The 27,404-nt window shown below is 40.1% G+C and overlaps 1 protein-coding gene across 5 annotated transcripts in view; it reads right to left on the reverse strand.

Moving 5' to 3' along the window:
* The window catches only part of CTNND2 (catenin delta 2), a 902,904-nt gene that overhangs the window by 394,133 nt on the left and 481,367 nt on the right, over positions 1-27,404 (reverse strand). For all 5 annotated transcript variants that reach the window (XM_059416913.1, XM_059416910.1, XM_059416915.1 and 2 more), the window contains 2 exons: positions 12,993-13,027; positions 12,486-12,602 (listed from right to left, as the gene is read on the reverse strand). In XM_059416913.1, the coding sequence (XP_059272896.1) occupies positions 12,486-12,602; positions 12,993-13,027 (152 nt within the window). The remainder of the gene's footprint in view (positions 1-12,485; positions 12,603-12,992; positions 13,028-27,404) is intronic.

Below are 27,404 nucleotides of genomic sequence, written 5' to 3' on the forward strand. Positions count from 1 at the left end.
CCTAACAGGTAGAAAGCTTGAAAGGCTAATTTTCTACATAAAAATTTAGACTCACTTACAGATCGTATTAGCGTATATATACGCTATAATATATCGTTTCTTCCTAACTGAGCTAGAAATTCGAGAGTTTTCATGATGATACACTCTTACTCTGTTTGCACAGGTTTAAAAAGACTATTTCTGGAATTGCTAATCCATGCCTGCTTTAACGAAATATCGGTCCCAGAAAACAGTGACCCTTCATTCAACTATGGATGAAGTTTTGCAATAACGTTTTGCGTCTTGCAATAACGTGGAAAAGGCCAGAAGCCTACAGTATGGCATTACTAAGTCACTCTGTAGGCCACAGAATCCAGGACTAGGACTCAGTAGCTCTCTGTGTTTATGAAACGGACACGATGAGTACAGAGAAGAGCCCATGATACCAGCTGACCTTCCCTGGGTACGCTAAGTTCTAGGAACTGTCCAGAGCAGCTGATCTCTGTTAGCTCACCGCATCTTCACAAAGGCCCAGGGAAGAAGGTGCCACCATCCCCCTTTATGTCAACGGGACTGAGGGTCGCACCAACTGAGACCACACAGTGGGCTGCGAGCAAGACAGGTGTCTGGCATCAGAGCACGTGTTCTAACCACACTCTGTCATTCTGCCTCCGCAAATTTTAATCTTGGCAAATTTGAGCACCTAATGAGATAATGGATGTGAAAGCGCTTGGAAAACTATAAACTGCTTTACAAATGTCAGTTTTTAGTATTAGTATCTAATTATCTAATTACATAGCCACATGGTCTGATCATAATAAAACCTTGATTGGGATTTGTTTATCCTGAAAACCTTATTACAGTTCGGTCCCATATATCACTTAACATTCTCCTGCAATACCTCATGAGCTTTCACTCTATAAATGAGACATTCGAGACATAGATCATTAAAATGGCCTGCTTAAAATTAAAAACAAACCCGAACAAAACATGGTTGTCTGAGCCAAGAGACAAGAAAGCAAATGTTCTCTCTGTCCCCTCAGCCTGAGATCCCTTTCTCTTTCAACCTTAAAGCTCATCCTTAAAGAGCCGTTTAAATGCCACCTCCTCCATGCAGCCTCCCTGATGCCTGAGAGCTCCAAGAAAATCCACCTTACCCCCACCATGCTGCTATAACCCTCTGAACAGACCAGACTCCGAGGAATCTGAGTGACTTATCAGAGATTTGTACAGTATTACACAGCAACAGGTTCTCCAGAAAGAGGGTAATAGGATGCGAGCAGAATTCTGAACATTTGCAATGAAGGCAGCAGGGCTCTATGCAGATAAGGGAGAGACTAGGACCAGGGACTTCCTACAGCACGAGGAGAAAGGAAACTCTTGGTAACTGAGCAAATCTTAACTGGTAGCTACTTTAGGAAGGGGGAGAGAGGCACACAGTTAAGAGACATCTTAAAAGGAAAGTTCAAGGGGACTTAGTGACTAAGTGGGCAGGAGTGAAGGAGAGCCCAGGTGACGCCACTGTTTGGCTACTTGCGAGCACTGCCCCAGGAGCTTGGGAGGCTCCTCAGAAAACCCCACAGACTGGATCCCCTTGTCATCATCAGGCACATGCCTTCTCTTTCTACAAGTTAACGTTAAGATGATTGACTGGGACTTGCTAACTCTGGCCACCTTTAGTTGAGCACCTGTCCCAGAACCCAGCAAATATTCACAAACGAGAGTGTGGGAAAGCAGGAACTCCCAACGATGCGACATTCCCCAGAAGGAAAACTGGTGTGGGTTGTGGCCTTGCTGTTTTGGAGCAAGATGGGCTTACTTTTTACATTACAGAGTTGGAGGAGATGGCGGGGATTTACATAGCTAGAAAGGGCCTGATTTCCATACTGGCTCAAACATCACCCGACAAACCGAATCTTCCTAGGTCTTGTGTAATTTCCAAGATCCAAGTTTGATTATGTGAAAGCGACGATTTAGGACAGAGATGTAGCTACCAAAGTCACCAATAGTGGGCGCTGAAGCCGCAAGAATCAGACCGGGAGTCTAAGGGGTGGTTAAGTTACCGATTTAATTCCAAAGGATCATTTTTACCATGAAAGAGAAAAGTGCTACTAAGAGGAATGCACTAAGATAAACTATTAGAATCAGACAATGCCTCAAACAGGGACTCCATGAAGGTTTTGTTGAGGCTGTTAGTTCAGGATTATCAAAGGAATAATAAACACGCAAACTGGGGGACACTCCCAGGACGGGACCCCTGACTGGCAGCTCTGTTTAGATGTGCATTTGGCAGGAAATTTAGAAACATTTACTCTTAGGTAAAATCAATTCTGTCAAAATGATACAGAAACTTATCTGTATGTAGACCGTGAGAAATACTGCCGACGAGATTCACATTCATCTGTAACTGACAGAGTCTGCGTTCATTTCCATGCTCTTGCTAACCAGTATCTGTGGAAGGTTAAGAATGATTTGAAGGTTGGGACGCGTGGGGGGCTCAGTCCGTCGAGTGGCTGCCTTTGGCTCAGGTCATGATCCCAGGGTCCTGGGATGGAGCCCCCCAGTTAGGGTCCTTGCTCAGCAGGGAGTCTGCCTCTCCCTCTCCCTCTGCCTGCGGCTTCCCATACTTGTACTCTCTCTCTTTTCACTCTGTACAAATAAATAAATAAAATCTTTTTTTAAAAATTTAAATAATGATTTGAAGGTTGGGGTGCCTGGGTGGCTCAGTCGGTTAAGCATCTGACTCTTGATTTTGGCTCAGGTCATGATCTCAAGGTCGTGAGATCCAGCCCTGTGTCAGGCTCCACACTGGACATGAAGACCACTTGGGATTCTCTCCCTCCCCCTCTGCCCCACCCACCATAATGCACACGCTCTATGTCTGGAAAAAAAAAAAAAAAAACGATTTGAAGGTTACGTATTACTGTGCTTTAAATGAGAGTAAATTTTTATGGGGCACCTGGGTGGCTCAGTGGGTTAAAGCCTCTGCCTTCAGCTCAGGTCATGATCTCAGGGTCCTGGGATCGAGCCCCACTTCAGGCTCTCTGCTCAGCAGGGAGCCTGCTTCCCACCCCCCGCCCCCACCTGCCTCTCTGCCTACTTGTGATCTCTCTGTCAAATAAATAAATAAAACCTAAAAAAAATAAATGAGAGTAAATTTTTAGAGCAACATCAAATAAACAGAAAAAGAAAATCTTTTTTTTATAGAAAATATTGCATTAGAATAAAGGAAGTAGTTGGTGGAAATTATATATACACACACAAATGGGCTTTACAGATCACAAAATCAATAAGAAAAGTTGTCAATGAGAAAAGTTGTCAGATTACCAAATTGATTTTAATAAACTCAAAGCACTTTAGTCATATCTAATTACACAAGTAAAAATATTGACTTTTGTTTATGTTTAAAAAATTATTTATTTACTTGAGAAACAGTAAGCAAGCAAGTGGGGGGATGGGCAGAGGGAGAGAATCTTCAAGCAGACTCCCCACTGAGCAGGGAGACCAATACAGGGCTTGATCTCACAACCCACGAGATCAGGACCCGATTCAAAAACAAAGGGTCAGTTTCATAAATGACTGAGCCACCCAGGCACCTCTTGACTTTTGCTTAAATGGGACTACTAATCACTTCCATTTATAGAGGCCATTTCTCCTCATGGCTTCCGGATAAATTTGTCAGCTTAAACTTACTTGGAATAAGAGGTGCTTGGTGATGTTAAACTGGTTATTTTCTTCTAATCTTCATTAGTAACTTTAACAGCTCTTAAGTAGGAGTTTCACCAAAGAATTTCACTGAAAATAGTGGTTAACTCCATCCACTATCCCTAAAATCAATGGAGGGAAAAAGCTCGAGAGGCTTGTTATGCAAGGCAGCTCCGAGTGACGCATCTGTTCCATGGGCAGGTGTGTCTCTAGCCTTCATTTCTAAGTCTGTCTGCAGAATATTAATTTTGTCTGGTCACCAGCTTTCCATGTGTAATGCTTTATGTGAAAATTAAAACTCTAGTGGTCCCAGGATTAGAGAAGTACTCATTTAGTTTTTAAGCTGATTTAGATTCAGTCAGGGCTATTGGCTTAATTAGTAGGCTTTTTCAAGTTTGACTATTGTATATGGATAAATAGAAGGTCATTACTGCATTCACACTATGCAATAACTCAGTTAGTTTCTTTACAGCTGTATACAATAGAGGGAAATGAACAAAACGACATTTATCACAAAATGAACTTCAAATGTATAACTTTAGTTTAAAATGTATAGCTCAAGAATTTTATTATGCATGGGAGTTTACATGATGTTATAATCACAGAAGAGCATTTTTTATAGCTCATTACAATTTCCAACTATTTCCTTGTAAACTTTTATCTTCAGAGTATTTACCATTTAAAAAATTAATGTAGCACAGACAGGAAGAGCATCATTCATATTTCTTCGTAAATTAATTGTCCAAAGATAGTAGATTCATATTTCTTGTTATCAATAATTGTGAAAAGAAATAGAAAAATCAGTTCAGAAGAAAATAGAATTTAAAAGCTAAATCCTGAAAACACTGTAATTTGTGGAATACACTGACTTTAAGAACCAGCATTTTATTTGCCACAAATCCCAGACTTTTTCTTAGAAATCTGTGTGGCTTGCCTGCGCATTTTTTCAGGTCCCTGTTCCTGATGTCCATTCACACGGACGTCTTCCTGGCCCCTTTGATTATACTCTTCAAAACTGGAGCTCACGTAGCACTTCCATGCTCTTAAAAATCACTGAGGAGCACAAAGAGCTTTTATTTATAAGGGTGGTATAGAACACTATTTACTGCTTTAAAAATGAAAAATGTTTAAAAAACAGATGGCAATGGGGTGCCTGGGTGGCTCAGTGGGTTAAGCCTCTGCCTTCAGCTCAGGTCATGATCTCAGGGTCCTGGGATGGAGCCCCACATCCAGCTCTCTGCTCAGCAGGGAGCCTGCTTCCCCCCTCCCCTCTCTCTGTCTGCCTCTCTGCCTGCTTGTGATCTCTCTCTCTGTCAAATAAGTAAATAAAATTAAAAAAAAAAAAGATTAAAAAACAGATGGCAATAATGCCATCACCAAAATGGAGATTCTGGAAAGCTTCACTGACTCTGCTCTTATGAGACTTTCTTACTCTCAGGTGTGATAATGACCATGGAAAGGCAAGTAACGGTCGTAGTATTACTGTGGAGATTTATCTCTTTGCAGGTCCTCTTAAAGGGTCTCAGGACGCCGCAGGATTCCCAAGTAAACACTGAGAACCCTCTTCTACGCCGCCTCTTACTGAGTTGTCATCGCTTACAGCGATTGTTTACTTGGCCTTGTAGTGTTCACATTGCTTGATTTCAGCCTTCTCTGCCTAGCATGCACATGCCACAAGGGCAGAGACTCTTTGTGGTGCTTTGAATAAGTATTTAATACATACATTTAAAAATGTATGACTGTAACGCCAACCTGTGCTTGCCGTGATACAATATAACCCCAGCATGTTAAGAGCGGATTACATCAGTTGCAGTTGAAGTGACTTGTTTGATCATGGCCCGTGTTAGTGCTGGAACTTCTGTGGGAATCCCACAAGACGTCTCCACTAGGTATTACCAGGATACCCCTTCTTCCACTGTCCCCTGAGACAGTGGTTCTGACTTTCTCATGGGAGCTTTCAGCCTCTCTGCCTCTTCTTGACTTTTTGACTTTTGTTTAAATGGAACTACTAATCACTTCCATTTATAGTGGTCATTTCTTCCTTATGGCTTCCGGATAAATTTGTCAGCTTAAACTTACTTGGAATAAGAGGTACACATGCAAGTTTTCTCATACTCAAATGGGTTCTGATACTTTCCTTACTTTCAGTGGCTTTTTTGTTTGATCCCCATATTCGTGTTCTGGGTACCTGAGGTGCCTTGACAATTTCAAAACCCAATTTTTTTTTTTAATTAAAAATTTCCATCAGGTTTAAACTTTGTGTTTGATTCCAGGATACCCTACGAACACAGGTGGAAATGATGGGGTTTTTGTTTTGTTGTTTTGTTTTATTTAAGTAGGCTCCACGCATAGCACAGAGCCCAAGTCAGAGCTTGAACTCAACCCTGAGATCAAGACCTGAGTTGAAACCAAGAGCTGGATGCTTAACCGACTGAGCCACCCAGGCACCCAGAGAATGATGTTTTAATGAGAAATTTGTTTCATGTTCTCCCTTGCCTCAGGGATGGAGAAGGAACACTTGGTACTTGATGCCTGTCTAACCCTTCACTTCCCACATATGCTTCTCTGGAAAAAATATAACCTGCCTTTATTTATTTATTTAGTTAGTTAGTTATGGTCTTGCATTCATCTATATTCTTTTTAAGATACAGGCAATTAAACATTTGAGAACGCTATATACGCTGTATAAAATTTTAAATCCCCTCCTTCCACAGGAGAACACTGGAAGAGTCCAGAGATTTTTTTACACATCTCTGCGATAGAAGGAAATCAAAGAAAAAGAAATTGAACGTTAGCTGAAATCCAGGTAGAGGTAGTATCCAGAAGGGAAATTACTTATAGCTGCTAGGAGGCTATTCCTATGTCCTGTGTGCCACCCGGGTGTTTTCCCTTGACTTTTGCTCGTGTCTTCCATTTCTGCTGCTGTTGACTCCCTATGGGCCCCCCAACACCAAAGGTAGTGGAGGAAGTTAGCGTGAGTGAATTCGGAGAGGAAACGAATGGATGCACATAGTATCTAAGGACAATTTTAGACTTGGAACCATGACAAACTTCTGGAAAGGGGATTGTCTCATTTGCATTTCAAAATCCAAAGTGATTTCACAGGAAATGAGCAATCCAAGGATGAACTCAACTCACTTGAATAAATGCATTTCCAGGGAAAGAACTGGGGTCTCCAGAGTCCAGATGAAAGTCTTCAACCACAGGTAGAATGGGGGGTGGGAGCATCAGGACTTAAACCCAGGGCTTCGGACTCCAAGGTGGGATGGGTAACCTTGTACCCCTCCCCAGAAGCTCTAAGTTGGGTTTAACTAAGGATTAGTTTCCACCATCACAGGAAATAAAAGAAACCAGTTCTCTTCCCTGAGCATATCAATACTGCAAGGACAAGCTCAATATATTTATCATTTTGATTATTTTAATTATTATAAAAACCGTATACTCTTAAACCACTTTGGCTTACTAGGAATTATGAAAATATTCACTTCATAAGGATGGCTCTTACCTTTACTATTATTACTGAATAAGAATATATTGAGTCATACTTCCAGCATCATAGTAACTTGATCCCTCAACAATTTTCTCACTACATAACAATTAAGGGTAATCACAGCAATTAAATAAAAATGACAGATTATAAATCAACAGTAAATAATACATTCACCTCTGTCCAACTACATATGATTATTCTATTTATATTCTATCTGCTCAGAACAGTAACCTACAAGATTCTTGATATTTTTGAATATATTATGATTTGAAACCTCAGAACAACATTCCTTTTTTTTTTTAACCATAACATTCAGAATATATTAAGTTCCTAAGTTTTTCTTTTTTCTTTTTCCTCCTGAATGCTGAGAATTTTGAGAACATGGTGAAATTTTAATTTGTCAATATGCTACAGAGAGAAATAATAACTATTTCAAAATACAATATTTAAGCAAATTAACATTGTCTACAAACATGTAAGTCATTTTCTCCCAAGTTGTCCATTTTATTTCTGATTTTGGTTGGCAAATATTTTTGTTAATTTTGGGGTAAGATATATCACCCTATCTCTGAGGTTCTATCTCCCAAGATGCATGGATTAAAAAAGGTGCTTAGTCCATGGCAGTTCAGGTCAAGCTATATATTATGTAAGAACCTAATGGCCTTGAGCTTCTATCAGTAATTTTTCCCCCCAAGGAAAGCAATAAAAATTCTCCCAGTGACTCTGTGACATGTCTTTGTTAGAACTGAAATTATACATCCGGCAGCCACGAAATAGTGGCAGGGTGGCAAAGTTGTACACATGATTTACATACTGTTTAGGATAGCACTTTTTAAAAAATGCAAAGTGTTAGAAAACACGGATAAGACATGAACTATAGTCAATATAGGAGAGCAGTTACTGCTTGCCTTAGGGTCAAGAGGATGGATTTACTAAGCTTCACATTTATTTTAATCAGACCTTGAAACGAAAAATAACAAAAGCCTTTAAACATGGCAAATTCAACACTGCGGGCTTGGGGGTTGAGACTGGTCGACCAGTCCCTTTCAAGGGTTTTAGACTGTGTTTAGTGCTGTTCTGAGAGAGGGCTAAGAGCCTGGCTCTCAAGGGCCCGTGTGTCGGGTACAGTTCAACATGACCCATCTCATGTCGTTTCCGGGAAGGAACCCATCGAGTTATCACCGTAACGGGGGACTCAGAATCTGACGGACTCACACTCATTATATGAGATGTGTCAGAAAGTCACTACCTATGTGTTCAGTTGATACAACAAGAGCGTCAACATGGTCGGCTGTTCCACTGCTTAATGGGAAGCTGTGCTGATTATGTGCTTTGCTCCCCACAGTCTTCTCTGACCTTGTCTCCACATACACTGTCTCATGGGGTCCCCCTGCTCTTTGGTTTAAGATTGAATTTGGCCAAGAAGGGGCACGACGACGTCAGAAGGTGGGAGGACAGGTTGGGACACTTCCTCTTCTGCTCCTGCCTCCTCTTCGCTCTGCCTGGACTATACCCTGGACTTTTCCTTCAGGACCAACGGTGGTGAGGGCTTCCCTCTGCGGCTGCGACCCGAGGACCTCCCCAGACATGTCTCTTCCCTTAATCTTGCCCACCCCTTTGTCAATAGCCCCGGAATTAACATCTCTTCGGGGTGACTCTTTTGAGTAGACTCTATTTGCCAGCTGGGTACAAATACAAAAGCAATTGAGACTTTCATTTTATGACCATCTAAACAATTAAAATTAGTCATAATTGATCCCTGAAATGATAGTTCCCCACGCAGTATTTTTAAATGAACCTCCTAAATTTTACTCAATTAGTTCAGTCTCAAAGTGACCCTGAAAATGTTAAGAACAAAGGTATCGTAAGAATAACAATATTCCGCATCTCACTGTGGTTTAGGTCCTTTGGCATAAAATTTGTGGGTGGTGATTTTATCACCTGTTTTTTGTTTTGTTTGCTTTGTTACTTTTCTTATCTCAAACGAGGAGGCAGGAGCCTACAAGAAAAACAATCAGCTAAAATCCGTCAAAAAGATAACCCAGTACATAATAAAACGAATTAACTAATCTTTCCGAAAGACAAAAATTCAACAGTTGCCAAATACACTCCCCCGCAAAAAAAAACCAAGAACCAAAAAACAAAAAACAAAAAAAACTAACCTACTGTAGTATTTAATGTTCCTGTAACAAAGGTATGTCTTTTGTAAATAATTTTTGAACATGTATTACAGGAAAACAAAACTGTACACTAAAAATTCATTCCATGTCTCTCACGCATAGCACAATGTCTCAATTAGGAAAGCTCAGGATTATTAGTTGATTTGAAGTTATTTAAAAGTTCATAGATTTATTCCTTTTCTCCTTATATTTATCTCTTCTATTCTTTTGCTTTATCTCCACATTACTCTTATTTTTTAAATTTTTATTTAATTTGTTTTTTAAAAGATTTTATTTATTTATTTGACAGAGAGAGAGATCACAAGTAGGCACAGAGGCAGGCAGAGAGAGGGAGGGGGAAGCAGGCTCCATGCTGAGCAGAGAGCCCGATGGAGGACTCCATCCCAGGTCCCTGAGATCATGACCTGAGACAAAGGCAGAGCCTTAACCCACTGAGCCACCCAGGCGCCCCTCCACATTGCTTTTATTATTCCCATCTTCCTAGCTTCTTTTGACTTATTTAGCTATTTTTAAGGTTTTCCCCCAACGAGTACAACATTCCTTTACCTTGTCTTTATTTTTAATAATAAAGTTAAGATTTATTCTGAGGGCAGTTTTTTCCCCATACCCTTATGTTTTCATGATTAAATATTGCTACTTAATTTGCTTTTTAAATAGCATGTAGTTTTCTGTTTTATTGCTGTTTTGATTCAGTAGATCCAAAATTATGTTTCTTAATTTCAATGTGAGTATATTTTACCATTTTATTTACCTTTCCTTTTACTGGACTATTATTACAGAATGCGGCCTCTCTACAGTTTTCAATTTTTAGGATTCTCTTTACTGCCCAATAGCTGATCAGGTTTTATAGACACCCCCTGGGGCACACCTGTGTGGCTCAGTCCTTAAGCATCTGCCTTCGACTCAAGTCATGATCCCAGGGGCCTGCGATTGAGCCCCACATCAGGCTCTCTGCTTGGCAGGAAGCCTGCTTCACCCTCTCCCACTTCCCCTGCCTGTGTCCCCCCTCTTGCTGTGTCTCTCTCTATCAAATAAATAAATAAAATCTTCAAAAAATAAATAAGTATCTCCTGTATAACAAATATATATTATCATTCAGTGGATTTAACTTTTTATTTTTTTAAAGATCTTATTTATTTATTTGACAGACAGAGATCACAAGTAGGCAGAGAGGCAGGCAGAGAGGGAGGGGGAAGCAGGCTCCCCGCTGAGCAGAGAGCCCGATGCAGGGCTTGATCCCAGGACCCTGAGATCGAGACCTGAGCTGAAGGCAGATTCTTAACCCACTGAGCCACCCAGGCACCCCTAACTTTTTAAATATATCTGTTACATTGGTTTGTTAATTATTTATTTCAATTTTATACATCTTTTTCTTCTAGTATTCTGTCTGATTCTGAGACATGTGCATGACATGTTCACAACAGAATTTTTTTTAACCAATTTCTCCTTTCATTCTCAAAAATTTTTTTCTAATATCCAGACACTATATTGTTTGGTACATCATGTTCACTTTTTAGTGTGTCTTTAAAAGTTAAGACATTTTCACTTAAATAATTCTTTTTGGACCCTGCTTAGGGCTTCTGCATTAAATTCCACTTCATCTCACAAATTCTTCCCAGTCCCAGTTCGTGTTTGTGGTATTTGCTGTTGCGACTTTGCTCCTGTAACTTCAACATTTATTTCATTAATACGAGTGTGTCCCTTATAAACATAATTATTTTATCTTTGTTTATTACAAACTTGCCTTTTTATCCTTTTCAAAGAATTGAGTGTGCTCATCTATTTGTTCCTTCCATATTAACTGATTTGTCTCTTATTTTACTTTTTCCTTCTTTTTTCTGCACCTTCTGGGTATTGAAGCCTATCCCCTCTCCTAAACTCACAATAGAATATGCTTATCTATTATTATAGGAAAAATGTAATATCTGATATCACCCCTGCTCCCAAGGCACATTTTATTTGACCTTTGCTTTCTTTACTTGAACAAAGTGAGTACGTGTGTATATTATTATATTATTATTATTAATTAAGTATATTAAGCATATTAATTAAGTATAACTCTAACTGCACCTACCCCTAAAAGGAGATATATTTATTGACTCTGAAAGATAAATAATAATTCTACATTTTTAAATATAAAATGCAGAGGACAAGGATACTTACAAATCATGCATCTTATTTTAGGAGTTTTATTGAGGGAACACCTATAGGTTTAAATACAGTTAGATACTCAAAATGATGTTATCCTAAGAGTAGTGGTATTATAAAAGTCATAGAGAAAGTGAATTAATGTGTAAATTTAATGGTTTCAAGACCAGAATGTTATTTTATTCTTACATCTTCCTTTTAAATAACAAACCTTGCTGGGTATTCAAGGAAATTTTATTTTTTTAAATGAAGAAATAAAATGCTCCAATGAGTTCTGGTGTAGGAAATGATTGGGGTAATATATGTTTTAATGATTTAATTTTTGGCTTTTTGAGGGATTTTATTAAACTAAGTCAAGAGAATTTTATGATTTACTAAAGTGAAGCTCGTTTCAATTCATAGCACTTTTATTCCTATGCCTCAACCACTATGGTTGAAAAATATATGATTAGGAGGAGATGAATAAATTTTAAAATATTCTGCCGAGGTTAATATGCAATGCAAGATGGCCACATATAGAAATATAGCATAATACTAAGTATTTAGTACTGCATATATTATATTGAGTTCTTCTATTTTGTTATATAATTGTCATACTGTTATGATCTCTACCAAAAATGATCTGTGTAAGTAATGCATTCGTGGTTAATTTTAAAGCAGACACTGTATTGATTAAACAAATATATGGTGATAGTCTCGAAACATGCCAAAAAGGAGATCAGAGTATTGGTGAGAATCACCATTATGTCAGTAATTGGTGAGAGATCTAGGAGCCAATTACTGATTTAAGAGAGCCCGTAATTAATGTGAATTGGGGTGGGGTAATGTGGGGAGGAATTAAGGGAAAGTGGAGTGAAATGAATAAAACAAGTATAAACACAGGCTGAGGTCCCATTAGATATGACTCAGTGTGTCAATTATACGAGAATAAAGAACATTCTTATATTTTAATTGTCTTCAAGCATAATTATCCCTTGACTTACTTTCACCTGTTGAATAATCCTGTGGGTCAAGTATTCCTGATTCCTGCAGTGATCGGATACAGGAGTCCACCAGCTCAAGACCTGTTGTAAGCTCGTCTTCGATGTCTTTTTGACCATCTGAAATACAGTATTTTAAAGTGATGAATGAACACACGATATTGTTATTCGTAAAGCTTTAGGCTACTCTTTAATAACAAAAAGTATCATAACCAAAAACATTTCCTCTGTGAAGTCCTCATTACATTTCACACTGTAATTCTCGGTCGACCAGTAGCAAAAGCCAAGGCCAGCCAATTCCATGTATTCAGGAAAAACATAAAAGTTTCTAGGGAATTTAGAGAACTTAACTCTTGGAAATCATGAGCTATCACAACATCATTTAATTTTAGTGTTGTGGGGTTATCGTGTCCATTTTTATCAGTCTTTTCCTAAAGTTCACAAGGAAATCAATCAATAAAGACACAATGTAGAAATAAGTGTAAGTTTCATCAAAGAACCGTGCCTTACCTTGTGACTGCCAGTGAAACTGCTCTTCTGCTGAACTGTAAAAAAGAGAATACACAGGTATAATGCATTGGTTAGAAACCAAGGCCTTCAAGACACCGAAGTGCATTAGAGTAATAATACACTACTAGCTCCAAGGCGTGACTTTTGTTAATTACTTAATTATTAATCTTTACTGAGAAAAGAGATTCTGTTCTGATGCAATCTTAACTTTAATCCATTAATATATATCTCTTTTATCACAGGTACTAGCATGTTATAAACGGACACCATTCTGTAATTTTCAGAGAGTAGCTAGCTTCCCCCCACCCTTTTTTTTTTCCCCACAAAGCCCAACCTATTCTACTCATTCCTTACAATAGCTTCTCTCAAATGCTGTTATGCTGTTCTACCCAATTTTAGTTACTTTAAAAATTGAGGCTGACTAGTTTCCTGTAGACATTGTCAGGTAGTCTGGGAATGATATAGCCTCCTTGTTCATTACAAAGAAGAGATGAGAAATGTATACCTTTTTCCAGACATGTCGCACGAGCAGTTCCTTTCAGCGGATTATTAGGTTAAGTGAGGTAATTTAAACATTTTAACACTTTACCACCCAGTGAATATACAGTTCCCCAAATCTCACTTTACCAACACATCTGATACAATGACATAGGTAGAAAGGGTGGTTCATATACATGATACGCCAAAGACACTACCCAGGGTTCATCTATGGAGACAACGTAGGTAACTTTTGAATGATTTATTAAATAAATAAATAAATTTAAAATTTCTAAATATGCATGACTCTTTCATTATATATACAAATACTTTCCACATGCCCCCTTTTCATATGTCAATAATTGGTAAGAAATCCAGACAGGTATCATTTTGAGAATGATTTTCTACACTCATTTCACTGAAACCTTTACTCTGATCAAGAGCTTCTGTGAATAGCTCATCAGTTCCACAACAGCAAGTGGATTTGAGACCTTTAATCTCTACCTCAGAGATGGCTTCTGAATACATTTACAGAGGGACAAGGAAAAGGGAATTCTGGAATAAATCAGTGTTTGAAAAAGTTATGACTGATATACATGAACACAAGGATCATCCTTTAAGGGACAAGTGACTTTTACAGGGTATCTTTCTCCTCAACCAATCCATTTTAGCAAACTGGGAAATGGTTTCACCATGGTGAAAACTATAGACAGGACTGATACATGAAATGATGACTTTACAAATTCAATCCATCGTAACTTCTTCTTGTATCAAAAAGGTATGAGTTACATAGTGATAATATAGAACTACAAAGTTTCACACTTAAAGCAGAAATGTAATCCTAAAGTCAATATTTTAAGAATTGCATGCAGGGTCGGTTAGTAAGAGGCATTTTAAACAGGAATAGAAAATGCTTTCATATTCGTAGTAGGCTGAATGGTGCCTCTCACCCCCAAAAGACAGGATCACGTTAAATCTCTGGAAACCGTGTGTGGCTACTTATTGGAAAAATCCTATTTGCAGGTGTAATTAAGTTAAAGATCTTCAGATGAGATCATCCCAGATCCCATGATAACTGTCCTTCTAAGAGATAGAAATGGAGAAAGACACAGAAGAGAAGGTTATAGGAAAGTAGAAACAGAGATTGGAGTTCTGCATCTATAAGCCAAGACATGGCTGGAACCATCAAAGAATTTCTAGAGCCATCAGAACCTGGAAGAAATAAGGAATGCTCCTCCCCTCCTCCCGAACCTTCACAGGGAACACAGCCCTGCTGACACCTTGATTTTGAACTCCCAGCCTCCAACACTGGGAGACTACATTGTTGTTGTTGTTGTTGTTGTTGTTGTTGTTGTTGTTTTAAGCTCCTCAGCTGTGGTAATTTGTTATGGCAGCCCCAGGAAACTGATACAATAGTTTTCTGATATGATACAAATGGTTGCTTCTTCCACCCTCCAGGTTTCACTACTGTCTCTAAGCTGCTACACTCCTTTGGCCAGCACAGCCCTTCACAAAGGACTGACTGTATACCTTGGCTCCACTAATTCCCGTCAACCACAATGCTCTTCTGACAGATGGCGGATAAAGGGTTATTGGTGTTGAATGGATTTGACCACATGGATCCCAAGTTGCTCAACAGCGACTTAAATGAACCTGTCCCACTGCAAAGCTCATGCTCCTAGCTCACCATAAAAAGGCATGGAGGGGGACACACTCCAGTGACTTTCCACCTCAAGCCACAAGAGGAAGTCAACGGAAGACGCTGCACTCGCCACTCCTCTCCTTTCTGGCACATGGAAGAGCGCACTTCATGCCCGGTGCGCGCAGAAGGGGCCATGTTAAGGCCTGTGAGAGGAAGTGACAAGTGCCACTTCCTGCCCCAATCACAGAAGGGCAGGCGTGAGAGCCTCCCGCTCTCTTTCTCTCCGGATCCCCGCTGAGATGGGTCCCTGAGTAGGAGGGAGGAAGACGCCTGCCAGCCCCGGGAAGGCACAGCATGAGTGAGAAATAAAGCACTGTTGTGTGAAAACTCTTGCGCTGGAGGGGGGTTTGTTTCTGTAGACTGAATGTCACACTGAGTAATACAGAACTGTGGCAGTATTTGAAGCTGTAAGGTATTTCTTGCTTCTCTGCCTTCCATTTCCACAGTGTTGCGTAGGGAGAGAGTGTCCGGGGTCACTCTCACACAAATAAGGTGGTGTGACAGCTTTTAGTCATCTTGTGAGATGTATCTGCTCGTCCGCAATAATGGGTGATTTTATGTGTAAGACTACACATCCCAGTTTTATATAATATTTACTTTTTTGCTCATCTCTTTCAAAAGTGTTTCAATTTTATGATGCAACAGAAACAAGAAGAGATATTTTGTATCACGACTGAAAGAATGCCATTCCCAGTGACTATGAAACTAGCCTCTCAAAGCACAGGAAGAACCTTCCTTTTGGCCAGATAAAGAGCATTAATCATTTAAAAGGTTTCCTGATTCCTTTAGCACAGTTAAAATGCATTAAAAGTATGACTGATCAGAGAAAATAGAAGTCCCAAGAGAAACCCGGTTTGGATTTTATTTCCATTAAGTGCATGCTTTATTCACTCTGTTAGGGGAATCTGTGCAATTGTATATCTTATACATTTGATTCCTTCTGTTAAAAACTGCTTTTGGATGGATGATTTTTAAAAAAGCAAACAAACTATCTACTCATCCGATAAACACAGACTATTCCTGTATCCCACACATTCTTATTTCAGCTGTTTAGGAATTACTCATGGTGAACTTTCTCCCAAATGTATTGTTCAATTTAGTATAATGTAAAAGTTATTTTTGAAGCAGCTGTAACTTCTATGCATGTTACATTTTAGAAAATAAAATTTGCTTTGCTATCAGAATGCTGTTTCTTGAAATAGAAGTAATCTGTAAAGAATTAAATTTAATAAAGTAGAGATATAATTTAGAGTAGTCAGTATGTATTTAAACATAACTATGTACAATTTCCAGAACCCAATTATTATGAACAAAATGCATATTTATAACAAAGACTACCTAACTTTTAACTTTTAAACATATACATATATATGTGGGTAAATCAGTAGTGCTAGGGAAGAGTTATATTAAATATAAATATATTAAATATATTTAATAAATATAATATATTAAAAGTACAAATCCTGGGGCACCTGTGCACAAATCCTGGGCACCTGGGTGGCTCAGTTGATTACGTGTCTGCCTTTGGCTCAGGTCATGATCTCGGGGTCCTGAGATCGAGGCCCCCATCAGGTTCCCTGCTCAGTGGGGAGCCTGCTTCTCCCTCTGCCTCTGTCTCTCCCCCCTCCTTGTTCATGCTTTCTCTCTCTCACTTGCTCTCTAAGTAAATAAATTAAATCTTTTTTTTTTTTTAAGTGCAAATCCTGATAGCTAACACTTAGATTGTTCTCAGTCTAAACCAGGCAATATTCTGAGACAGATATACTGCTTTCTCATTATATAGCTAATGAAACTGAAATAAAAAGATGTTCAAGAACTTGGTGGGGGGTCCGACCTGCAGGAAGCAGTGGACGCGGGATTATGACCCTGGATGTCCTGTTCTAGAGGCTGCATTTGAAACTACCATTCTATTCATACATCTGGTGACATCAAAATTAAACTCCTATGTGATGGAAACAAAAAAAATAAACGTAAAACCACAAACCAAGTTGAAAAAACTTGCCATGTCCCGGGAGAAGACATTTGCAATGCATGTAACTTACAGAGGGTTAGCTTCGGGAACATTAAAATAACTCCTACAGATCATTTTAAGATAAAGATTAAAGGTCAAATAGAAGAGAGATGCATAAATTTACATATAGCATACAGATGCATAGAAGATAAAAATCAATGCAATGGTCACTGAACACATTAAAAGATACTCAAACCTATTACCCATCGAAAGAATATAAACTACACAGACAGCAATTCTTTATTTTCCACAGGCTTCAAACAATAAGAAAGTCGGACAGTATTCTGTGTTGGAAAGGATGTGGGGGAATAAGATCTCTCACACATTGCACGTGAAAGAGCAAATCAGTCACTTGAGTGACCAATGAGTCAATAGTTGGTCATGACTTATATGCAGAGGCCGGGTCACTCGGTAATTCTGCTTGTTGGCAGAGTTTCCATGGAAACACATACCCCTATGCTCGGGACACCTGGACAAGTCAGTGCATGCCCACGTGTTGGCAGTAGCAGAACCATGGCAACAACCTAAGAGATCAGTAATGGGGAATGGACAAATAAAATGATATGATTGCATGCCTATAAAACATATATATGGGATCAACACTATTTAGCAGTTAAATTAGCCAAAACCATAATGTATCAATATAAGTCTCAAAAGCAAAATATAGAGTGGAAAATGCAAATTTCACACATGTATTGCCTGATTCCAATCATGTGAATTTTAAAAACACTGACTAAACAATATTGTATAGATACACACATATGTATACACAACATATATATATATATATATATATATATATACACAAAGATTTTTTTTTTAGCTTAAACTAGTTTTTCAACTATCTATCATCAAGGGAAATCATATAAATACAGATTAAAACGATACACCAAAATTCATTATGAGGGTAGCTCTAAGGAAGAAAGAGAATTTCTTCTAAAGGGAATTTCTCTTTTATCCTTCATGTTTTGCCTCATGAAAAATGAGGGAAAACATTAACATTCATTTAGGAATGCCTTAGGTCCTTGGAATAGGAAACCATCATGATTCTTACATTTATGTTTAGTTAAATGCTTAGTTAAATGTTTAGTTAAATGCTTAGGTAACTCTTTGTAACTCAGTTCTACACAATATTCCCATCACTGTTAGAATCACTCACAGTTGAAATTCAAATAATGCCAAAAAGAAAAAAAAAATCTGAAAGAGGTTAAGTCCAAATAATAGAGGGAAAGAAAGGATTTAGAGCTCAAATTTTTTTTCTCCATTTTTCAGGCGATAAAAGTGACAGGATCACCTTTGCTATGTTGATATGAGCTCAAACATTTCAAGCAAGCAACCAGTAACTTTCAAATTCTGCGGGTATGATGTTGGGGAAAAACTAGTTCAAACCAAAGCATAACCTCTGAGATCCTCGAGAAGTGATTTTCACCCTCATCGTCTCCAGCAGGACAGTCTCCACATCCACCTCCAGGCTACGTCTAATAAATAAATAAATAAACAAACAGATGATCGTTCAGAGAATTCGCTTCATGTCAGGAAAAGACACGAAGCTACGCAGTCCCAGAGCTTGACCGTCTGTCATGAACCAGTGCAAATATCTTTCCTGATTTCCTTTTTCAGCATTCCGATGCCCAGAGAGCATCAGTCCCTACACTGTGGCATGTGGCCTATCATTGCTCACAATTTGATTAAAAATGAAATAAAGGTAAGGAGCTATGAGGGTTTTGTTGTTGGTTTTCTTTCAAGTTAAGCAATGTACCTAAAACAGAAGCCAGAGAAACTAGCGTGAAGGGAATGGTTTCAGAACTAATATTTAGCCTGCAGGAACCTACGGCCTTACGTTTATGATGTCTGAGTGACCTAAAATTATACTCTACTGTAAAATACTTCCTCGTATACAGTTTTGCATGCAGACACATCACAAGAAGGACACTGGTTTGCAAGACAGAATATCCTTGGTCCAAATTCCCCATTACTGCGGAAATGTCACGTATTTGGTGAGACCCTTGAGAAGGGGTAGCCCGAGGACGTGGGTGGTTGGCAGCTGCTGCCTTTTTAGCTCAGTGCACTGTACCCAGACCATATTTGTCAGGCTTGGTGAGTAACTCTGCTTCCCCCAGAATTTCCTGAGTGACTGATTTCTCTTCAGTCTACGGCCTCGTGGTCGCTATCTGTATCGTGGTATATTCCCAAATGAATGTCCTAATCTCTCCGCCATGCAACTGGCATGTTGATTTCTTTCTTAGATCTTACAACCTCTTTCTGCTTTACCTACTCTCATTAGAAATATATTTTACAGCTATTATAAAAATGTTTATAGGGCTACACCAGATAGCCAGAGGGCCACAGAGCTCCCAAACCAGGAGAGTTCAATAAATTAGTTTGTATCAAGTGATGTATTTATCAGGTGAACAGGGTCTGGCAGGTCTTGAGCAAATATGGAATTTTACATATCGTTAGAGTGGTGTTTATGGCTTGTAGGTTATGACTTACCTGTAGGTTATTTAATCTACATTAAAAATGAACTAAAAAAATTTTACTATATTAAAATAAATTGTAAATTATTTTATCTTTTGGAGCCACCGCAGTCTGTCATGGGAAGGTTGGAATGGGGGACAGACACGGGGAAAGGGAACAGTGGGCCTTAAGAAGATACCCAGGCATGGTGGCATCTATGCCCAGGCTGTCAGTCACAGCCAGTCCTGGAGAAAAGGGAAACAAAGTCATCACACATTCTTGATGAGTGCCCGAGGTGGCTTTGGGTGTACGGAACAGGGAACGCAGTGTCAGCTCCTCGAAACTCTAGTCCGATGGGGGTGTGGGGGACCAGTACTCAAAGCTGGGAGAACCTTCCCATGAAAAAGTGTGTTTACGGCATTTCTGCGTACAGGTGCATAGGACCTGGAGCATGGCACTCAATCTCTTTAAGCCTCAGTTTTCCCATTTATAAAATGGAGATTTACTAGACTTTCCCATAGGGAGCTTATGAAAACTCACGTACGTAAAACCCACAGCACAGTGCGGGAGCATAGGAGGCATTAATATAAACAAAGAGGAAGCTGCCAGTATCACATGCAGAGCAGAAGGCTAGGAGCACAGTCCACTAGGAACTGAACGTTCGATGGGTCCATCACATGAAATTCAACTAGTCCGGGCTGAGGACCAATAAATACCATCACACCAGTGCATGGTAAGCTTTGCACAATTTAAATTGTCCACCTTTTCTTTTTTTTTTTTTTTCCCCTACACTAACACTGTAAAGAAAAAAGGCAGTCTCTGATTTCCACGGAAAGATGATTCACTTAATTTTGATTCACATAATTTTGCCCATCAGCCCTGTACTGAATTTCTCTGCGGGCACCTGGTCCTGTATCCGCCACAGTTAAAAAGAAAGAAAAGAAAACAAACAAAAAAAACCACAAAAAACCCTGAAAGTCCATTTGTTATTTTCAAAACCTTGGAAGAAAATAAATCAGACCCAAGTGGCTATTATTAATTTCTTCTTAGTTTGAGGCAGGGGAAATTCACATTCCTAAGTTAATTTTGCTGGAGTTGGGGACTAACAAATGATGGAAACAACCCAGAGAGGCTCCCATGCCGGAGCCAGGACCCACGGGGGTCTCAACGTTTATCCCAGAGTTCCGCGACAACGTCAGGTTTGTGCACTGGCCAGCCAGAGCTACACAACAGGGAATGACCAAGGATTGTTTTGTTTTAATTCCTTCAAAAATACGCACTAACAGTTTCTGGCAACTGCAAAGAATCAGCCCTCGGCTCAACACCCTAAACGCGCTATCTACACAAAGTCAAGCTCTCGCCGTGGGCAAGGCGTACTTTCAAGTTTCTCTTCTTCGCATGCTTTTCTAGTTTTGGAGTAAATTGTAGTTATGCCACAAGAGACTGATTGTGTATGGAGTTCTATCTCAGAAGAAGGAACAATTGGTAAATTATAAACTAGAAAATTCTCGCGTTATATGCTTCCCCTCTGTGGTTTTTCTGGGAGATTTCTCATGCCTGAGTTAGATAGCTTTTTAAATGCTTACACTAGCACATGAGAATGTTGAAGGAGTTGAAGCAAAGTTTCTGAATGCCAGCCATGTTAGACAATAAAGTTATCAGAATACTTTTGTCTGTGAGCATTCCATAAACCGGGGGGTAGTAAATGTCCCTGTAGATGACCAGGGACACTATTAATTAAATAACTCTGAGACCTTGTAATATTTGGAAATGTCTTCCAAACTACCAGAAACTGAATCATTTATGCAGTTTATGTGCTAAGTGTATACCTCTATTGATTTACACGTTGCCACAGCCCATGGCTCGATCTTTGGTGAATCTCAGGGCTTCGTTTCCGGAGCCTGAGAATGAACAGAGAGCTCAGTGGCCATTTTGCACTTTGATCATTAATAACTGATTCTGTAGGCAGGAGAAGAAGATAAGAGTAGTGGCTTTATTTGCTGAGAGGTGGTACGTATGTGAAAGTTCTCAGGTGTTCCAAAATTTAGTCTTTACATTCAATCTTCCAAAATTATCTCTGAATTGGAGCTCCGATCCATCAAGGGAGCTCCTTAGCATTGGGGACATCTCTGGACAATAGGAGGGGTCAAGTTTATGTTTTCTTAGCTTCTTGGGGTCCTGTATGAGATTGTGTGTGGGGGGACGTCCCTCACTCCTCTGTTCCTCTAAAATTCAATGATTTGGGGTGCCTGGGTGGCTCAGTCAGTTAAGCATCTGCCTTAGACTCAGGTCATAATCCAGGACCATGGGAGGGAGCCCCACATTTGGCTCCCTGCTCATTGAGGGGGCTGCTTCTCCCTCTTCTGCCTGCCATTCCCCCTGCTTGTGCTCTCTTTCTGTCAAATAAAGAAATAAGATCTTTAAAAAATAAATAAATAAAATGCCCTGATTTTCTTCAGCCTTCCTTCTTCATAGGTGTGTTGTCTATTGCAGATATGTCAAACCTTGGGTATTGAATTTGACTGAAAGTGATACGATTTTATTATTATAAGAGAAGCTAACACCTGTTAGGTATTTAATGGAAATTTATGCAAATAACCATTGCCTCTTTCACAGAAAAGAGAAGTCTGAATCTTTTGTTTTCTGTCTTTGAGTAACAACAGATGATTTGTAAAAATAAGTTTCAATTTCAGTGTCCTCATGAAGCAGAAACCATGTAATGTTCATGAACAACTCTCAAGGCATTCTGGAGCTTTCACTTCCTATGAGCAGCAGTGGGTTTTGAAGCCATTCGAAGTTCAGTTCAAACGTGTAATGGGTACACAAATGCCGATAGTTTATTCATAAACGCCCCAAACTAGAAACAAGCAAGTGTTCTACGACAGGTGAATGGCTGACCAAGCTAATACATCCATACCAAGGAGGAGGAGGCAGCGATAAAAAGAAATGGATTACTGATAGATGTATTAACAGCAGTGTGGAGGGATATGAAGGGAATTCTGCTGAGTGAAAAAGAGAAAAAAACATTCTTGAAATAAACAAAATTATAGAACTAAAGACTAGATCAGTGGTTGCCAGGGTTCTGGGCTGGAGGGTGAGTGTGGGTGTGACTCCAAAGGGTAAGAGGAAGACTTATGGTGCTGGAATCACCCTCCATTTCGTGGTGGTGCTTACACAAAGCTTCGATGGGATCAGGCTGCACTGAACTACACACACACACACACACACACACACACACGAATGCAGGTAATTAACACAGAGGAAATACAGGATTGAATGTCAGTGTCTTGGTTGTGATATTGTATTCCACAGTCACACCACTGATGCTGTGGGAACTGGGAAGTTACAGGATATGTCCCTGTGTATTTCATTTTGTGATTACCCATGACTCTATAATCCTTTCAAAATAAAAAAGTTAAAAAAAATAGTAGGGTAGGGTTTGGTATGCTTTCTTTTCTCTTCCCTGAACTGTCTTCTCTACACGCAATATGCCATTCATTTATTCCCATGAATCATTAAACCAGAATTCAAAGAACATTGGGAAGAGTGGAGTAAAGGGAACGGAAGGAAGGAACAAAGACAGAAGGAAGAAATAAGGGGGGAAAAAAAGGGAAAGAAACCACGGCGAACTTCTGATTATCCTTTTTGTTCTTCGTTCTGGGTAGGCAGAACTCAAGCGACTCTGCCCTGGGCTCTTTTCTGCTTTGTTCTGTGAATGAAGGCATTATCCCTGGCGCAGAATATCCCAATCATCCTGCCCACTGCCAATCAGAGGGAAGGGCTGGTGCTGCTTCTGAATGAAAATTCATCCATTATATCCAAGCTCCGGGCTCATCAGGACCCTGTGGTCGCTTCCACTGCCATATGTTTTGGGGGAAAATTAAAAATAGTACTTTTGGCTTACAATACTAGAGCAAAATACAAGTCTGAGTGCATTCTATGTGAGTCCAAGAGACGTCTGATACAATTCATTGGCTCTCTGCAAACGTGTTCATTAAAGTTAGGCTTGCACCTGGCAGACACGTTCCCGCTCCTCCTGCTAATTCACAGGGGAGCCGCCCCAGCGCCAATCTGCTTCCGCAACCCCCTACCCGCTATCCCAACTCCTGAAAATTGGTTTCCTTGGTTACCTCTGTGTGCTGCTCTCCATATTTATGGTGGTGGGGGTGGGGGGAATCATACATTAAGAGTTGCCTTCTTTCCAGCACTTACTATCTGATGCTTGAGACCGAAATGCTGGATCGGCCTCCGTATCTTCTCCCCATCTTCCCGCCACGGGGCGCCTTTATTTGTCCTGAGTCTTCTTTTTAAGAAAGAATGAGCATTTCAACGTGAGAGCTCACGAAACAATTGTACTGCCTGCCAAACGTATAAAACCGGTTTAAAATCCATGAATTGGAATATCTATTAATGTTCTTAAGACATTTAAAGCGTTTTCTTCCCACAAATCATTTTTGAGGTCCTTAGCATCTACCTATCCATGCTCCATGTAAAGGTGCCTTGAAACCCGCTCCCTTTACCGCTGCTATCGTTGGAGCTGTTGTGTTCTCTTTCCTGGAGCCAAGAAGAGTTCTGTGTCTGAAGGGTAGGTGTAGCGTCCCATCGACAACCATTTTTTCCTTGATCAGACTTCAGTCAGGCTTCTGTGAGCTCTCTTTAGGACTAGGTCCCGTCATGGGTTCTTACATCCTTCCTTGCAGAGCCTAGTTCTAGCAAGAATCCTGCTGAGTCAGATTAACCAGAAACCCCCACGCTTGATGTCTGACGGCCCTCCATCCAGCCTCTACCGTTCCCCAGGTGATGTCTGCTCACCTAGCTTGCCTTCAGCATGAATCTTGTTAAGTCAGGTAGGCAGAATCCCCCTGCCCCCACTTGTTCCTGATGGTTCCTCTGAGTAACTTTCCATCCTCTGACCCCCGCCCTGCTCCTTGGCTTTAAATTTCCTATTTTTCCCTGTAGTATTCGGAGTTGGGGGCCATCTTTTCCCCCTACTGCAAACCCCACTGTAGCAGCCCCCCACCTCGAATAAAGTCTGCCATACTCTTCTTTACAAATATCACTAACTTTTTCATTACCACCACAGATTCCCCACAGCCCGAGGGGAACACGCAGAGTCACATCCCTCTGTATCCTCAGTCTCCTCCTAGGTTCTGAGATAACATTACCAGGGTGGGCTTCATGGGTGGAAGACCTTGCCGTGGTCCCAGATTACAACCATCCACCACTCAGAGGGGCCCCGTGTTTTGCCAGTGGAACATTTGGAACATGTGCATGAGTGGAGTGGACATGCACAACGTGTGTGTCATTCTGCTCTGGGCTGTCTCATTCACAAACTGCTTGTAATGTCCTATGGGACCCATGACGTGTTGTGGGAGCTACGTAAGACTCAAGGTGAGTCCCAGGTAAGCATGTTATGGTTATGACAGAGTAAGCAGGCATGCTGACTGCCTGAAAAGGCCATGCTCACTCTTCCAACCAGAACTTGCTTTGAAAGAAGAAGGCAATGATGTTCTAAGAACCACGTACAATCACGGAACCCTATCACATCCTTTCTTACTCACGCTACTCTCCTATGTCTGCCAACTATTTATGCTGAAAATGATGACCGAAAAGGAAAGGAAAAGATAGGCCAAACCAGAGTTCTATTTCCTCTCAGTCCTTCCTTACTGTTCAGTAAGACAATGTTGGTAGAATGTGTGTATACTGAAAAGTGGAAAAAAAAAACAAAAACAAAGAACAGGTAAATTTGTGTGGTGTTTCCACTGATCTGCTAAGAACGAAGTACGTATGCATCTATGGGCTATGAAATAGTAATTGTATCATTTCAGTGATTCTGCATACAAATTCAGCGCTCCCATCTTTGCATATAAGTCTGGCACTGCTCTATATAGAGATAAACGGTAAAATCTGTGCCAATAGTTTAAATTTTTAATTTTTCTTTACTTAGGATGACATTACATAGTAAATTAAACACATCAGGACACGGGGTGGGGAGGGAAAGAGAGAGAGAGAGAGAGAGAATGCATGGGAGAAAGGAAAAAGCTTTCATATCTTTTTAGTACTTTTAATGGCAGTCCACCCCCTGATTTTTAAACAATAACCTCCGTGTTTTCATTCTGACTGATTGTTGCAGATTATATAACCGGCTTTAACATGAGCTACCGCCAACTGCTATTGTGGGGATTAAATGAAAACACACGTGAAAGTCCTAGGCACAAAGAGAATATCAACGAGTCCTTTGCTCTCTCTCCCTCAGTTCACTCCACCCAACTAATTCTTTCCCATTCTACGCCTGCTGTCTTCTCTTGATCCCGTCAGTTATCCACCATGTCTCTGAAATCACATCCTTTTTTTTTTTAAAGATTTTATTTATTTATTTGACAGAGAGAGATCACAAGTAGGCAGAGAGGCAGGCAGAGAGAGAGGAAGGGAAGCAGGCTCCCCGCTGAGCAGAGAGCCCGATGCGGGACTCGATCCCAGGACCCTGAGATCATGACCCAAGCCGAAGGCAGCGGCTTAACCCACTGAGCCACCCAGGCGCCCTCTGAAATCACATCCTTAAGCAGAAAGTGGATCGTGGAAATCCCTAGTTCAAAAGCCTTCAGGGTTTCCCATTGCCTGAAACTCAGGCTTCTCTGCATTAACTGCTTGGTCTGTGGACTCCCCTGACCCACTGTGAGGACCCATCCTCAGCTACCTGCATTAGATGTCCAGGCTGACTGAGGTTCTACATCGTCTCAGATCCCAGAGCAGCCTTACCCCTCATCAAAACGCACTACAATGACTATTTATTTATTTGAGAGAGAGAGAGAGCAAGGGGGGAAGGGTATAGGGAGAAGCAGACTCCCTGCTGAGCAGAGAGCCTGACATGGGGCTCAATCCCAGGACCCCTGGGATCATGACCTGTGCTGAAGGCAGACACTTAACTGACTGAGCCACCCAGGCACCCCCAATGACTTGCTTTTAATACCTCGCTAGACTGCAAGCTCCCTGAGGACAAGAAACCAAACAGGATTCATCTCTGTATTCCACAGTATAAAGCTCCTAGCGTTCATCAAACATTTGTTTGTGAATGAAGATCAACACAGTTAGTACAAGTCAAGACTTCCACTTCTTATTCTGAGTGTCCTTTTATTTGTTTCACTGAATTTTCTCTTCTTTAGAAAGCTATAGTGAAGAAAAGGGACTAAAACACTTTTATTATACTTCTAACATAAAACATCAGAGGAATAAAATAATCTCCTGAGTGAGTGTTTCAATTTGTACGACCACGACTGGAATAAACACTAGCACTAATCAGCTGCTGTCAGTTACCCTATGTATGAAATTATCAAAGCATGTCTTTCTGTAAAATGAAGCTTTCATTATATTTGTATATACCTAAATTTACATACTACCATTTTTTTTCTTAAGTTCAGTATATATCTGGATTCAAGAGAAGGCTGCAACGGGCAAAATTATTCCTCTGGAGGGTTAGGAAAAATCTATATTTTCAAGTAGCACTACATCTTATACCACTGTGTAATAATCCTTTTCTTAATTGTTAAATTCTGTTCATCCTATGGACTTGAGCAAACTAATTTTCCTCTTCTTAATTAAGCCTATGATCATATTTCATTCACTCAAGCTTCCTGCTAAATGAAACACTGTTTTCATTTATAAATGTTCTATGATGTGTTCCTAGTGGTTTCTAATTGGGGACAATTATACACAGATAAATCAGAACTCGTCAGGGCAGTTGTCATGACTATGTCTCTGTCCTACT

Source organism: Mustela nigripes, chromosome 12 (genome assembly GCF_022355385.1).
Source record: "Mustela nigripes isolate SB6536 chromosome 12, MUSNIG.SB6536, whole genome shotgun sequence".
NCBI classification, from domain to species: domain Eukaryota; kingdom Metazoa; phylum Chordata; class Mammalia; order Carnivora; family Mustelidae; genus Mustela; species Mustela nigripes.